At 43.2% G+C, this 13,426-nt stretch overlaps 1 protein-coding gene across 1 annotated transcript in view; it reads right to left on the bottom strand.

The window, feature by feature from the left end:
• unc5b (unc-5 netrin receptor B) overlaps positions 1-7,584 on the bottom strand; it is a gene marked incomplete at its 5' end in the record, with an annotated part of 48,544 nt that extends 40,960 nt beyond the window's left edge. Inside the window, one exon of the mRNA XM_083922419.1 lies at positions 7,497-7,584. Within this exon, the coding sequence (XP_083778545.1) occupies positions 7,497-7,584 (88 nt within the window). The remainder of the gene's footprint in view (positions 1-7,496) is intronic.
• Between the last annotated feature and the right edge of the window lie 5,842 nt (positions 7,585-13,426).

Here is a 13,426-nt window from a genome sequence, read left to right as displayed (position 1 = left end):
CATGGAAATGGTCCTCTGCTGTGGGTATTGAATCATGCTAAATCATAACTTCTCAGCTGACACTTGTATGATTACATGACACATGTTTCTCCTGACGCTTTTTATATCTGGAAACCTTCCATTGACACACAGCAACACAAGAAATGCTGCAAAACAGAGAAACTGCACTGCTTCCACATGACCAATCAAGCAGAATTTTCAAGCTCACATATAAACCCCCGATCGATAAACGCCCATATGGCTTTTCTTTGTTTGTGTGAGGTGCTTTCTACCTGCTGTACCTATACACACACGCAGAAAGGCACACACCAACTCTTGTTGCTGAGAGGATTGGAGGCATGTGAAGCAGAGACAGAGACAGAGCAGAGACACCCAGAGTTAATGAACCCTCACCAGTCAGCATGGCTGTCCATCTGCTTTCATAATCCCCATAAACAGCAGGCCACAGGCACTGCCCAACCAGCTACACACACACAAACAGCATATTGTCATCCTAAATATCCTACATAAAGAACGGGGGCTGCACATGTGCTTTATCTGCGTGTGTGTGCAGGATCGAGTGTTGTAGCCGAGCAAGGTGGAGGGCTGATGTGACCATTATATTGCCTCTGTTCCTCAGCTCAACTCACCAGCTAATCTATGTAGAGTGGCGGGAAGAGGTGAGCGTGAGGTCGGCTGTTGAGCCCATCTGGTCAGCAGCAGGTAAGAGGCTTGAAACACACACCCGCTGACACACTTGATGCGTGTGTGAGCTCAAATACTTAAATCTAACCTTAATCACATGCAGGTACATCTGCCACATTAGACCAGACCTCGTCCCCCTACTTCACACATTGCACTCATTCAAAAAGATTTCTAGCTCTTTAGCTGCCGGTGCCTGGTGGCATTTTGTAGCGTACTTTGCGTACACCTGGCTCGGTGAATGAGCCAGGAGGATAAACCAGGTTTCCTCCTGTGCAATCAGAGCGTTTGCCCGAGCGAGAGAGATGAGTGTGCGCAGGAGTTGTGTGCTGATTGAGACTGGGAGTGCGACCCCACTGTGACCCATGCAGAAAAGGGAGTAATACCTAAGTAATACGGCTGGCTTCCCATCAGCACTCACCCATGCAAACACACTCACACACACACACACACACACACACACACACACACACACACACACACACACACACACACGCAAACACACAAACCGAGCCAAGAGAAGCCTGTCAGCCGTTGATTAAGACCTGCATCCAATGCGAGAACAGAATCTGTACTGTGTGTTCGGAGTCTGGGGGAGAAGTAAGAATTAAGTCCGGGAGCTGAAGATGAGTGGAGGAATTAAAGAGTGGCTGAGGGCAGATCTCAGTCTTTCACTCTTCCCTTTGCTGTGGTTAAGATCCAAGAGTGTCTGAGCAGAAACAGGGATTAATGCTGGATACTGCATAGCAAACCTTTTCCTTTAACACGATATTTAAAGCTCACACTGAAGAGAGGAGGGGAGAGAAGAGGAACAGAAAGACAAGGAAGGGAGAGATCTGGATGTGCCCCTGTTGACCTCTGATTAAGTGACCAATCACCGCTCCATTACTGGCAAGGGGGAATGAGTTTCAGAGACAACCGTGGGGCTTTAACTGCACTACAGCCACTACATTAAATAACACAGTAGCACACTGCTGACATGCAGCCAATCACACAACCCCACCCACCACCTTCTCACAAATGACAAATACACTCATTAAGCATCATTTGCCTTGATTCAAAGCCCAGGGGAGTAGAAAAACTGTAAGTTGTTTGAAAGTCCTGCTGTTGCCTAGCTGCCTGCCATGCAGACAGAAGGAGGCAGGATCACTTCCGTTCCCTCTCTCAGCCGGAGATATGCACACATACACGCAATACGCCGTCTCTCCGGGGAGGTCTGTGTGTCATTCCCCTACTTTAGACACACCAGCTGCTCAGTGTGTGTGCTCGGCAGTGTTAAGAGCCCCTTCCCACCTTGCACAGGCCCCCGGTGGCACCCACATCAGCTTACACACAGGCATGACAAAGCTCCCCTCGCTCCCCTCCTTTACCTACCCACGACAACCCAACCACCCCCCACATTCATAAGTACCCTGAGGGCAGATGGGACCCTAATAAGCGTTACACTCAGAGAAATGGGATTCTTCACAGTGCCTTCTAAAGAGCAATTCCCAAACTCTGCAAGAGAGCTGGCTGGGGGGGGATGATGGAGTGAGAGAGATATGGCTGACAGAGGTTGGTATATGTGAGACTATAAGGCTATAAATACACCTGATGAGACTATCAAGAGATTGAAGGAAGAGGAAGGGGAAATGGGGGCAAGTGAAAGCAATTTATAATGTGGGGGAATGTGGCTTTCTATGCCACATTCATAAAAAGGAAGTCAGAATAACACTAACTGCCATTGACTTCCCTAATGCAGCCCATTTTAAGCTGAAATTTTCTCAAAGCCCACATGACACACTCAGATACAAACAGACACAAACACAAGCATTAACAGATTGGCTGTGGTCTAAGCTCTGAGTGGACTTGGCTCATCTGCCTTTTGAAGACAAAAAAAGCCTCTACTAAGACGATGAGGGGAATCTAAATGGTCTGAAATAAATCAATTTTTTTTTTTTTTAGAAATGGACACAAGCAGGGCGCTGGACCACAGCACAGCCAATCAAGTGCTGCCACTGCGTCTGATCTATGGACCTCAGCGCAACCACTTTTACCAAGTGTGAGTATATATGTGTGTGTATGTGTCTATCTTGGGGTAAGGGGGTTGCTCAGGATCTGGCGAGACCACCCGTGGTGAATCCTGATCCTATTGGTCACGATGCCCAGAGTGCTGCTGAGATCTTAAATGAAAATTCCTGCACTCGCTCTCTCACTCCTCCCGAGTGACCCAGCAGGTCTTCCACCATTATACAAATAAATTCTACCTCTTTACCAGAGGATGTGGCTCCATTTTGCATATGTGGGTGTATATTTGTGTGTGTGTGTGTGTGTGTGTGTGTGTGTGTTGTACTTTTGTGGTCAGATGTCATTTAGCATGTTTTACCATATCAGTCCCGCTAGTCAGATATTTTCAAGATATAACAAGCAAGTGTGATCTTAACCTGTGCATTAGTGGTTTTGCAACAGGAACAAACATCTAAGGCATAAACACACACACACACACACACACACACACACACACACACACACACACACACACTCAAGCAAGTGCGGCTCCTGTTGAAGATGTGAATGAGTTTAGTGTGTGTGTGCGTGTGTGTGTCCCACCACCTTACCCCATACAAAGGGGCAGAAAAAGCTCTGTGGAGTCTTCTATTCATCTAAAGCACAATGGAACCCCACAGAGGTTTTCTTCCTGTTTCCCTGTCTGCCCCACCCATCTCCCCCCACAGGGCAGGATGGAGGGGCAGGGGGTACCCTGTCTTACCGGCCCTGCAGAAACTCAGCTCCCATCTGCCACTGAAACTCTCCCTCCTCCACCCCCAACCCATCCATCCATCCATCTTTCTCTCTCACTCCAGCCTCAACTTTTTACTGCATTTGCTGAATGTTTTATTCAGAAAATATCTCCCTCAAAAGGTAATTGACAGAATAAAAAAAATATATATAAAAAAAAATCAAGTCAAATTCTGTTTTAAATTTCACACATCAATGGCTTTAGATGTTTGAATTAAATTGAAACATTAATGTTTTTTTATTACTGTTTTATATGAAGGTAGCAGAGACCATCTGGTGTGAGATAAACATGACATTTTAAACCAGAATCCAAGGAGGCATTACATGAAATATTTAAACAGCTTGACTTGATGATAATTTTGTACACTTTTTAAATAACACAGTTTGATTTGGTTGGCAGGCTCAGTAGTATTGATTAAATCATTATTTCCACACATTCAAAAGAACATATGCCGTTGCAGAGGAAAATAAAGGGCGGTGCTTAAAACCATATTCATTTCAAGTAACTGCTTGAAACTTTCTCCTGCTGCTAAATCCTCTTTACAATCCTTACAGTCAGCTTCCTCTTCCATTTACCTCGCTATTTTGCCTCCTACAGAGCCCTTGCTGTTTGCTGCAGATTTATGGTCCGGTCTAACATGCACAGTATTGGCAAAGCATTAAACATTTCTACCCTTAATACTGTGAGCTCTCTCCATCGATAAGAGCCTTAATAAAAAACATCCCCAAGTGGATTTGTGTGTCTCTTTTTCAATTTCCACCCTCCGCCTCCCTCCTTGACAATATCCTTCTCTCTTAACCACTGTTTCTTCGTCTGCTTTGCTAGCTTTAACATGGCCCTGCTGCACATCACTTGCCTTCCTCTCATTCTTCACACACACACACACACACACACACACACACACACACACACACACACACACACACACACACACACACACACACACACACACACACACACACACACACACACACACACACACACACACACACACACACACACACACACACACACACACACACACACACACACACACACACAGCCTCATTCTCTGGCCTGTGCCAGAGGTTTAATGACGCTTGAATGCCACTGCTATGGAGTTTTCTTCTTCGCTCTTTTCTCATAAAGGATATTTAAAAACCATGCCCTGAGATCAATCTATCTCAATGTGTCTCTCACGAATTCATTTCTCTTCCATCTCCTCTTTCTGTTTCTTCCTCTTCACTTTCAGATGGATAGCATTACCCTGCGTGACCCCTCTCCTTGTTTGGTTCACGCACATCCTCTGCAACAGCTCCCGACTGCAATTGGCACACTTGCTCGAACTGCCACTCTTTTATCTAGTCTATAAATGCCTATTGGTACCCTAAAATCCTTCACTACCCCCCTGCAGCCACCCGGGTCAGTGACGCGGATGAGAGCTGAGCAGCTGTTCCCTCCCACTTCTGTCTCCTTTGCTGTCTCTGATGTCAAGAATTCGAGCATCATAAGCACATTTTAAATATTAACAAAGACCACTTTGCACGTATGAATAATACAGCAGAGAAGGGCAGTGGCCGGCCAGCGATCCCATCCCCTGCCGCCTGATGGCCATAAAACTAATGCACTGCTCCGGGACAGAATGCGGCCTGTTCTGCTCTGCCAGCAGGACTTGCCTGAGGAACTAGTCTAGCCTATGGCCTGGCCCCAAAGAGAGCTGCCGATCTGTTTATTTATCACGGCGCCCAACCACCTGTCCAAATCTCTGCAGACGCAACAGCCCGGCAGCCCTTTTGTTATGACTACATGTTTCAGAGACATTTTAATCTAATCCGACATCTCAATCTGTTGAGCATCTTTGAAGCCAAATCTGCTTTGGTGTTTGTTTGAGGTTAGCTTTGTTGTCACATTCCTTTCTTTTCATGCATCTAAAATTCATACTTTTGCTGTCAGAAAATCACAGGACTCTTCAGACTAAACTGTAGAGCGGGGCAAAAAATAGTTTGGTATAGCCTGTTATTAGCTCACATATTATATTAAAGAGTCACCTTGCAGCGGCTGCACTGTAATTCAGGAGTAAGAGGTTTCCCACACTTAACACAAATGAGACAACACATCCTAGGAGTGTCACTATTGGCCCAGCCTCTATGGGAGTGTCTGACATGCTACGCTACCTAACTCTAAACACTCCACTGCCTCTTCCCTACCCTCAGACTCGCTCCCCTCCTATCTTGACCTCCCAGTCTGGACACAGGTCTGCTGCCTCTTCCTCCCTCAGGGCTTACTGGGAACCTGGTCATCTTCATTTAATCCTGGAGTGTCACAAACTGTGCGAACACGCTTCCCATATGTCAGTTTTCTAATTCTGTTGAAGTCATTAATAATGACACACACAGATTGAGAGAGGCAGCGGGCAGCAGGGTAGTTACTCCAGACAAGTGTTCCTGGCAGACTGGGTAATTAATGTGTATGTCAACACAGAAAGAGGAGCACCATAGCAGAAATGTGAGCTCAGCACATCCACAATGCAGGCAGAGACCGAGACAGGAGGGAACGGAGGGGAGGCGGCAGAGGAAAGGTATACACACAATGGGAGAGAAGATAAATGCAATCTGTCTGTCCCATCATGCATTCCCTAAATATATCTCTGCCTTCCTCTCTCCCAGACACAAACTTTACTGGGGCACACTGAGCTATTGTTCCCTGTTGCCCGCCCTCCTCCCAGGCTCTGCTCCCCTGACAGGACCTCACTGCAATCCTCAACTGTTTCTATCTACATTTCTCATTTCTCATGCAAGGATTTTCCAAACAGTCCACAATTTTAATAAACGTAAGCTGCTTTTCTGCTCTGCATGTTCAGGGAATAACACACACACACACACACACACAGACACACGAGGACCTTGGAAGGTAAGGCGGGGGTTCTTATGGCATTCAAGGGAACAGCATCAGACCTGGACAGTGTGTCCTCCAAAAGATTACTGCTGTCATTAAGTAAAAAATGGACTTCCTCACCAAAGAGTTTATTTCTTGGAGTGGTCTTTTAGAAAAGCTTGTGTAGATTCTGCACTCATTGTCCACATTGTTCTTTTTTTTCCTACTGTAAACAGAGCTTAATCCACAATCCACTAAACCCTCAGATTTCTGCCTTGTATTTCAATCTTATCTGGCAAAGGGAGGGGAGGAAAGTCCAGATTCACCTACCACTAGGCCACACTGGGTAAAATCACTCATCTAACACTGGATAGGGGCAGTGTCATCTTGGCGTCCAGGTCCTGTCCCATGGCATCAGCTCACCAGTGACCTGTGCACCAAGCGATTTCATCTCCCTGAGAGCTGCAGCAGTCTTTTAGGGCATCTAAGCGATCCACTGATGGAAGGCCGCCCTTCCCTGATCAAAGCCTGCTCTGTTCGGACTGAAATTCTTAGGTCTAAAAACAATGATTAAAATGTATCAGTGGTTTATGATCAACCGGGTGTATTCAGTATTTCAGACACAAAGTCTACGCCAAAGCTGTGTCACTAAATTTAGATCTTGCCAAGAGAAAAATAAATAAGTAAAAATCATCTCTTCCCCTGAAGCACTTCCAGTGCTCTGTCTTACTTTTCTCGAGGTTCAACTCTTTCTTTTTTTGCAGAGGCCAAGGAGGCATGGAGCAAAACCTTAATTACTCCCTGCGCACCGGGGGAGTTTGATTTTTCCGCTCCAAGTAGAAAACAGAGCTCTGATTCTGAGCTCGGGTCTATACTGTAAGGTTGAAGACTTTGCTGTGGGTTAAAAAAAGTGCAGGTCAGCAGGCGACTCCAAATCCCTGCTCTGTTATGGGTGTACTCTGGAGTCCGAGGCATGCACTTTTTACTCCCATGGACCTAAAGTCAGGTCGTGAAGGCAACTTTGAGGGTTGAAAACTTTTTTGGGTAAAAAAAAAGTAGCCCAGAAAGCCTGAATATTTTGTGTATTTACGCACATGTGAGTATGTTTTGTCAATGCTGCACCATGTCACCTGTGCACAGTATTCACAACGCTTACAAAGTGATCTTTCATTTCACAACTTACCAGTGCCAGACACGACATATCTCCCGATCAAGAGGAGAAGAACCAGAGGACCGAGACCTTGGTCACGCTGCATCCGAACAGAGAGCATCTTTCCCGGCTACGCCGTTGCGAAACGTCCCGGGTTTTCCCCACACAGCGTAACCAGCGGTGCTTCGGACCCACTAAGTGGCTCTTGTCCAACAAAGTCTTCCCCCCTGAAAGATTTCTCAAGAAAGAGGGAAATACCAACGAGTCCAGCAACTGATGTCGGTGTTCTGGTAAATAGTTCACTCTCGACTGTTGACGCAAACAGACCGCAACGCTCAAAACACATCCATCAACAAGCAGCTTGTGAATGTCTGAGAAAGGGTGTAATGTCCGCCCGGAATTAAAGTTTGCAGAGGTCCGTAGATATCACACACTGTGGATATAAAGAAACAATTCGCCGCTACTAGTCCAGGTCGCCTACATTTCATTTCCAGCCGCACTTGCTTGACTGGGAACCGTGAGCGCAGAGGTGCCACAAAAGTCACCAAAAAGTTTGACGCATTGCTGCTCTGAATGGAGAGGTTCAATCAGACGAGAGAGTCCGATTCCCGACAAACATCAACAAAAAAAAAGAAAAAAGAAAATTGGTTTGCGATCATATACAATAAGTACCACGGGGGAAATGCTGTCAGATAGCCGCGTGCACTGCAGACTGGACTCTAGAGTTTTTTCTTGGTGGGGCCCCTGGGTGTCTTGTCTCATCCCCGTCCGCAAGGTGTAAACAAGAACACGGGGGATCAACTCGGAGCAAAATGCCAGCCTCCGGACTACCAGTCCCCGCCTGGCCAATCGTATACCATTCTCCTCTTCTCAGAGTGAAGGCTGAACAAGTGGAGGTAAAGTAGTGGCAGTCGAGGAGGAAATAGATGGGAGGGGAGAAAAAGAAAACCCGGACCCTAGAGCGCACAGCACCGCTCCGGATTCAGCTCTAAAAAAGCAGGGCTCTCACTATCTCGCTGCAGAATAGTGAGATTCTTTCATATTTTATGATATCTATCTATCTATCTATCTATCAATCTATCTATCTATCTATCTATCTATCTATCTATCTGTCTATCTGTCTATCTATATATACGTTTATTAACTTTAATGCAATCGCAATCCCCACAGTCACTGGGCAGCTATCTTGAGTCTATAAAAGATGTCCAGCAGCACCAGTCTTGTTTTTATGAGAGTATATTACTTCCTGTCAATCCATCCCTCCACATCCCTAGATCATATTTTACTCCCGGTGGCCACAAGAGTGCACCCTTTCATAAACGAGTCTCCAATGAGGACGACTCCTGACTGGAACTTCAGCAGCACTCTTCATTATCAAAGTCGTTTCCTGTATGTGTGGATGGCGCAGATAGTGTCTGATTGGAGAGAGGACACCCCAGGGGGCATGATGAAGAGGTGAACAATTGAAGCTGCTCTTAAAATCAGTGATGGTGTAGGTAAGTGCAATTTAATTTCTGCCTCCCATCCCAATTTTCAGATGAGGTGTTTTATTTTTAATGCTAAATCCTTGTTTTGTTTCTCTCAGATAAAGTGTAGTAAATAACTGTGGAATCCTGTCTGAGTTTCATCCTCTTCTTCATCTGTTAAGCCGCAGCAACATTCACAGCTCAGGCTAACTGCTTATTTGCTCTCCAATTCATTAGATCACAGTTATTGACGCCTCTGGACGCTGTAAATAAAGCGCTTCCTGTGCACCTGAGATACCTACACAACATTGAGTTTTGGAACAGCAAATTGGTTTGATAAAAGGCGCAGTCAGCGATTCTAATCTAATACACTTTTTTTGTCAAATTCAGCGAATATCTCATCATGGTACGCTAGCTATGTGTTCTGTGTGCACGCTGAAAATACACAGCACTGGCACTGTAAGTGTGAAACAAACAAAGTGGCCTGACCCAGCCACACAGCGCTATCCTGTTCGTCCTTGTGCACTTTACAGAGGTATGGCAATGGATGGTACAAAAGGAGAACTGACAGGAGGGGTGTATTTTGTTTGGTTGTTGAGTTTAAATATCAATAGTATTTCTGCACAAAGGAAAAACCTGAATAAATGAAAGGGAACAAAACAAGTGCAAATGCATCCAGACAGTCGAATGGTTTGATAGTGATACAGTGACCAGCGTCAAACCAGTTCAATATCTATGGCAGATTTTCTCCTCCACCATTATCAATATCTTTTAGAAGAATGGCATTCATACTTCCAGCAGAGATCGAGAGACTCTGAGAAACTATGCCAAGGAGCAATGAAACTGCTCTAGAGACTTAATGCTGTATTTTTCTTTAATTTGCCACCCATCTGCTGGTGAAAATGTCACATATTATTCTCCATGGGCAGTATCACTATCTGGTTCATACTGAGTTCACTCCTTCTGTTGCTAAGTAGTCACAGTGATGACCAGTGAGGGGAAAGTTTATCCTTGCATGACTTGTACATAGATATTTGATGAACATTTTAGTGCAAAATGCTCAAGATTTAAGGGATAGTTTGGATGTTTTTAAGTGGGGTTGTTTGAGGTAATTATCCAGTCAGTGTTTTACCTAAAGTAGATGGTGGTCGGCACAGCCGCAGTTTGGAGAAACAGCCAGGAGAGAGGCACGGAAAACTGAGCAATGTACTTCTGTAGACGGGGTAGAAGCAAAACACATTTTAGCCACCTAAAAAAATAAATAATGCCACAGATCAACTGTTTGGATCAGACTTTTAGCAGTTTATGGAAGTGAAAACAAACGAGAAAATAAAAAAGAGTATTTATGATAGCAACAATGAAATGCCATTCACTGTGGAGACAAGAGGATTCCTTTCTGAGCCAGGGTTTAAAGAAGGGGGAGTGAAAGAGAGAGAATGGAAACTACTGTGGAAAAGAAAGGGCTGTCTGACAACACAGTAAGGTGCTGGAAATGATCTAGATATAGCACACATTTAAACAGGTGCTGTTTTTCTTAGGTGTCTAAAATAGCTTTTTTGCTGCTGTCCCTATTTACAGCAATACATTTCTTAGCGTCCACATCAGTACTCCATCCTGTTTCTCCCAACTGGGGGCGATAGGTGATACAAGTACCTCATACAGCCCCACTTCCAAATATCTGAACTATCCCTTTAAATAAGATACTTAAGAGCAAAACAGAGAGAAGCCCAGGGATTTAGGCGTGGAGTGAGGCAGACAGAAAGCCAGCATGTACACACGCATGCTGCTGAGCCTTAAGCAAGGCCCTTTTTAAAAGATGTGACAGTATCTGGCAACAGAACAGCATTGCTGTACTTTGCTTTTAAATCCAACTTCAAAGGTTATGATTCGTCTGGACAAGTGATGACTCCCAGTACCTTCCTCCTCCAATGGAAATTATGCTGTTTCCTGGAGCACAGAATATACGCTGGTTTATTTATTTATTCTCCAAGTCTTTATTGTGACTGGTAAGGGAGGGAGAGGGTGAGAGAGGGACGGAGACGGGGATGGAGAGAGGGACACTGACAGAGACGGTGGGTGCCAGGGAGGTTATGCGTGAAATAGAGTTTGCAGGTTGTGTTTGAGACAGATTTTTCTCATGGAGCTGCAAATGCATTTTCTGTTTTCATGTCCGTGCATGTTGTTTCTGATTGTGTTCCTTTGCCACTTTTACTGCTCTGTCCTGTCATATAATACATCTGAGCTCGGCATTATGAGTATATTGAGCTTGTACTTATGTGACATTGTCCAACATCTTTTTCTAATCGCCTCACTTAACAGTGATTCATGTGGTGCATGGAACACTTTGAGGTGAAGACTGGCTCATTGAAGAGATTTTATGTGACTGACTTTGGTGAGACATCTCCTACCTTGATGAGGTCATGCTCTAGACAATTTGCCCGCTCTTCCATCCCTCCAACATGTATCCCCAATTATTACTGAGATGATGACAATGTTAAACTTGCCATAAGTTATTATTTTGTCCTGCCCTTTGCTAGGACTAATTGAAAATATAAGTCAAGGGCACCCACTGGAAAGCTGGAGACGAAGGCTGTGGGAACGGAGAGCCATAATCGGGTAGGATGGAACTCATATGCGGTGCACCATACAGAGGAAAAGACAATGAGAACGCTAAGGCTATTATTAAGGCATAATAGGTTATCTGCCAAGGACTGTTTAGCACCGCTAACTCTCCCTTACTTTGTGTTGCAAGCTTGACATAAAAAGGATCAAACTTCCTATCTCTGTAAAACAGAGGGGGTCTAAAAATAGGAGACATGCTCTAGAAGTTGCTGTGGAGATAATTGAATATTATTTTCAGGAATGATTAAGTTGACCTATCCAGTAGACTAATTATTTCTTGCAGGCCGGATGAGGACTTGTTTAATAGAATATGGTAGCAGTGAATAAAGCAAAATAAAGCAGCCCATCTGCAGGCTTTCCGCTGACCAAGAAAACATCATCTGGGGAAAAATGAATAATACCAGTTATTAGAGTTTTGGCATTGATATTTTCTTTGACTGTGTTTAAAGTTTCACGTCATCCAAATAACAAAAAAGATATCTCACTATTTCCTTATGCCTTCCAGACAGTTTCATTTTCATGTGCCACGGTTTGAGAAATATCCATTTAGTCCAATGCAAAAGAGGTGAATGAAATTTCCATTGTGCTGCTCAAAGTATTGAAAAAGTATGTATGCTCAAGTACTGTAGCCTACTTGTAGAGTAACTTGTATATTATTTGATTATTTCCATTTTTCATACTTCTTCTTCACTACATTTCAGTGTTAAGTAATCTATTATAATTTTTACTCCAGTACAATGTGATAGTTAGTTCATATCTTACATACAAAACATATGATCATTGTATGGTACATTTAGGGGTGCCAGGATGAACCAGTTTTGCCATAACTGAAGTCATACAATGTCATGCTTTCATAACTGTAAGATTTATAGAAGCTATAAGATATCTATATCGTCCTGATTAATTCACCCCTTTATGCCCAAGTCAAGGTAAAAAAAAACTTCTTTGCATCAAATGTAACTACTGTTTCAATATAAAGGAGGCTACACTTACATGTCTAACATGCTGGGCGGGACCAAAAGAATGCTTATGTGTGTTTTCCATTTTTCATGAATTATTAATTCATAATTAAATTTGTTCCATCTCGAGCATTTAGAACATGATGCTCTTTACACATTAATGCATCAGTATCAATAAAAACAGTAATATAATAATATAACAATGAAAAAGCCATGCATCATGACTCAGCTCAAAAAGAAGTAATGTATTACAAATACAATTCAAGAATACAAAAGTTATTAGTTGTACACTTAGTGTACTTTTACTTTTTGTGCTTAACTTTTATTTAACATACTTGTATGTAATGTACTTGAAAATGTCGTTGACTTTAACTTTAATATACTGAAAATAAATACTAATTCTACTATACTCAAAGTGGTATTTTAATATACTTATGAAGAGTGTATTTTATTGTAAGTGTATTGTAAATTGCATATAAGGGTACTTTTTAAAAGCAAGCCTATACTGAAGACCTAAACTAACTATCAGTATGTTTTTGTGTACTTCTTACAGACCTTACAAACCTATATTAAAGTGCACTTTAATATACAAGTATACAGAAATACATGTTTAATGAAGTGAGATTAGTACACCATAAAGCACTAATAGTGTATCACAAAGGACTTGAAAGTAAGTATACTTCCCACAAGCACACTAAATTATCCCTATAAGTATTGCAGAATTACAGTAGAATATTAGTTTTAGTACATTCGACTTAATGACATCTATTTTGAAGTGCACTTTTGTATTGTGTAAATGTATGTTAAATATAACTTAAGCACAAAAACTAAATATTAGATTAATTGAATTACCGGTGTAAAATGTTCACTAATTGTGCATGATGACACGTGACCATGTGCCGATAGATTGGTTATT

The sequence above is a fragment of the Echiichthys vipera genome (genome assembly GCF_963691815.1).
Source record: "Echiichthys vipera genome assembly, chromosome: 11".
NCBI lineage: Eukaryota > Metazoa > Chordata > Actinopteri > Perciformes > Trachinidae > Echiichthys > Echiichthys vipera.
The sequence above is the reverse complement of the archived record's forward strand: the minus strand, read 5'-3'. Positions and strand labels throughout refer to the sequence as shown.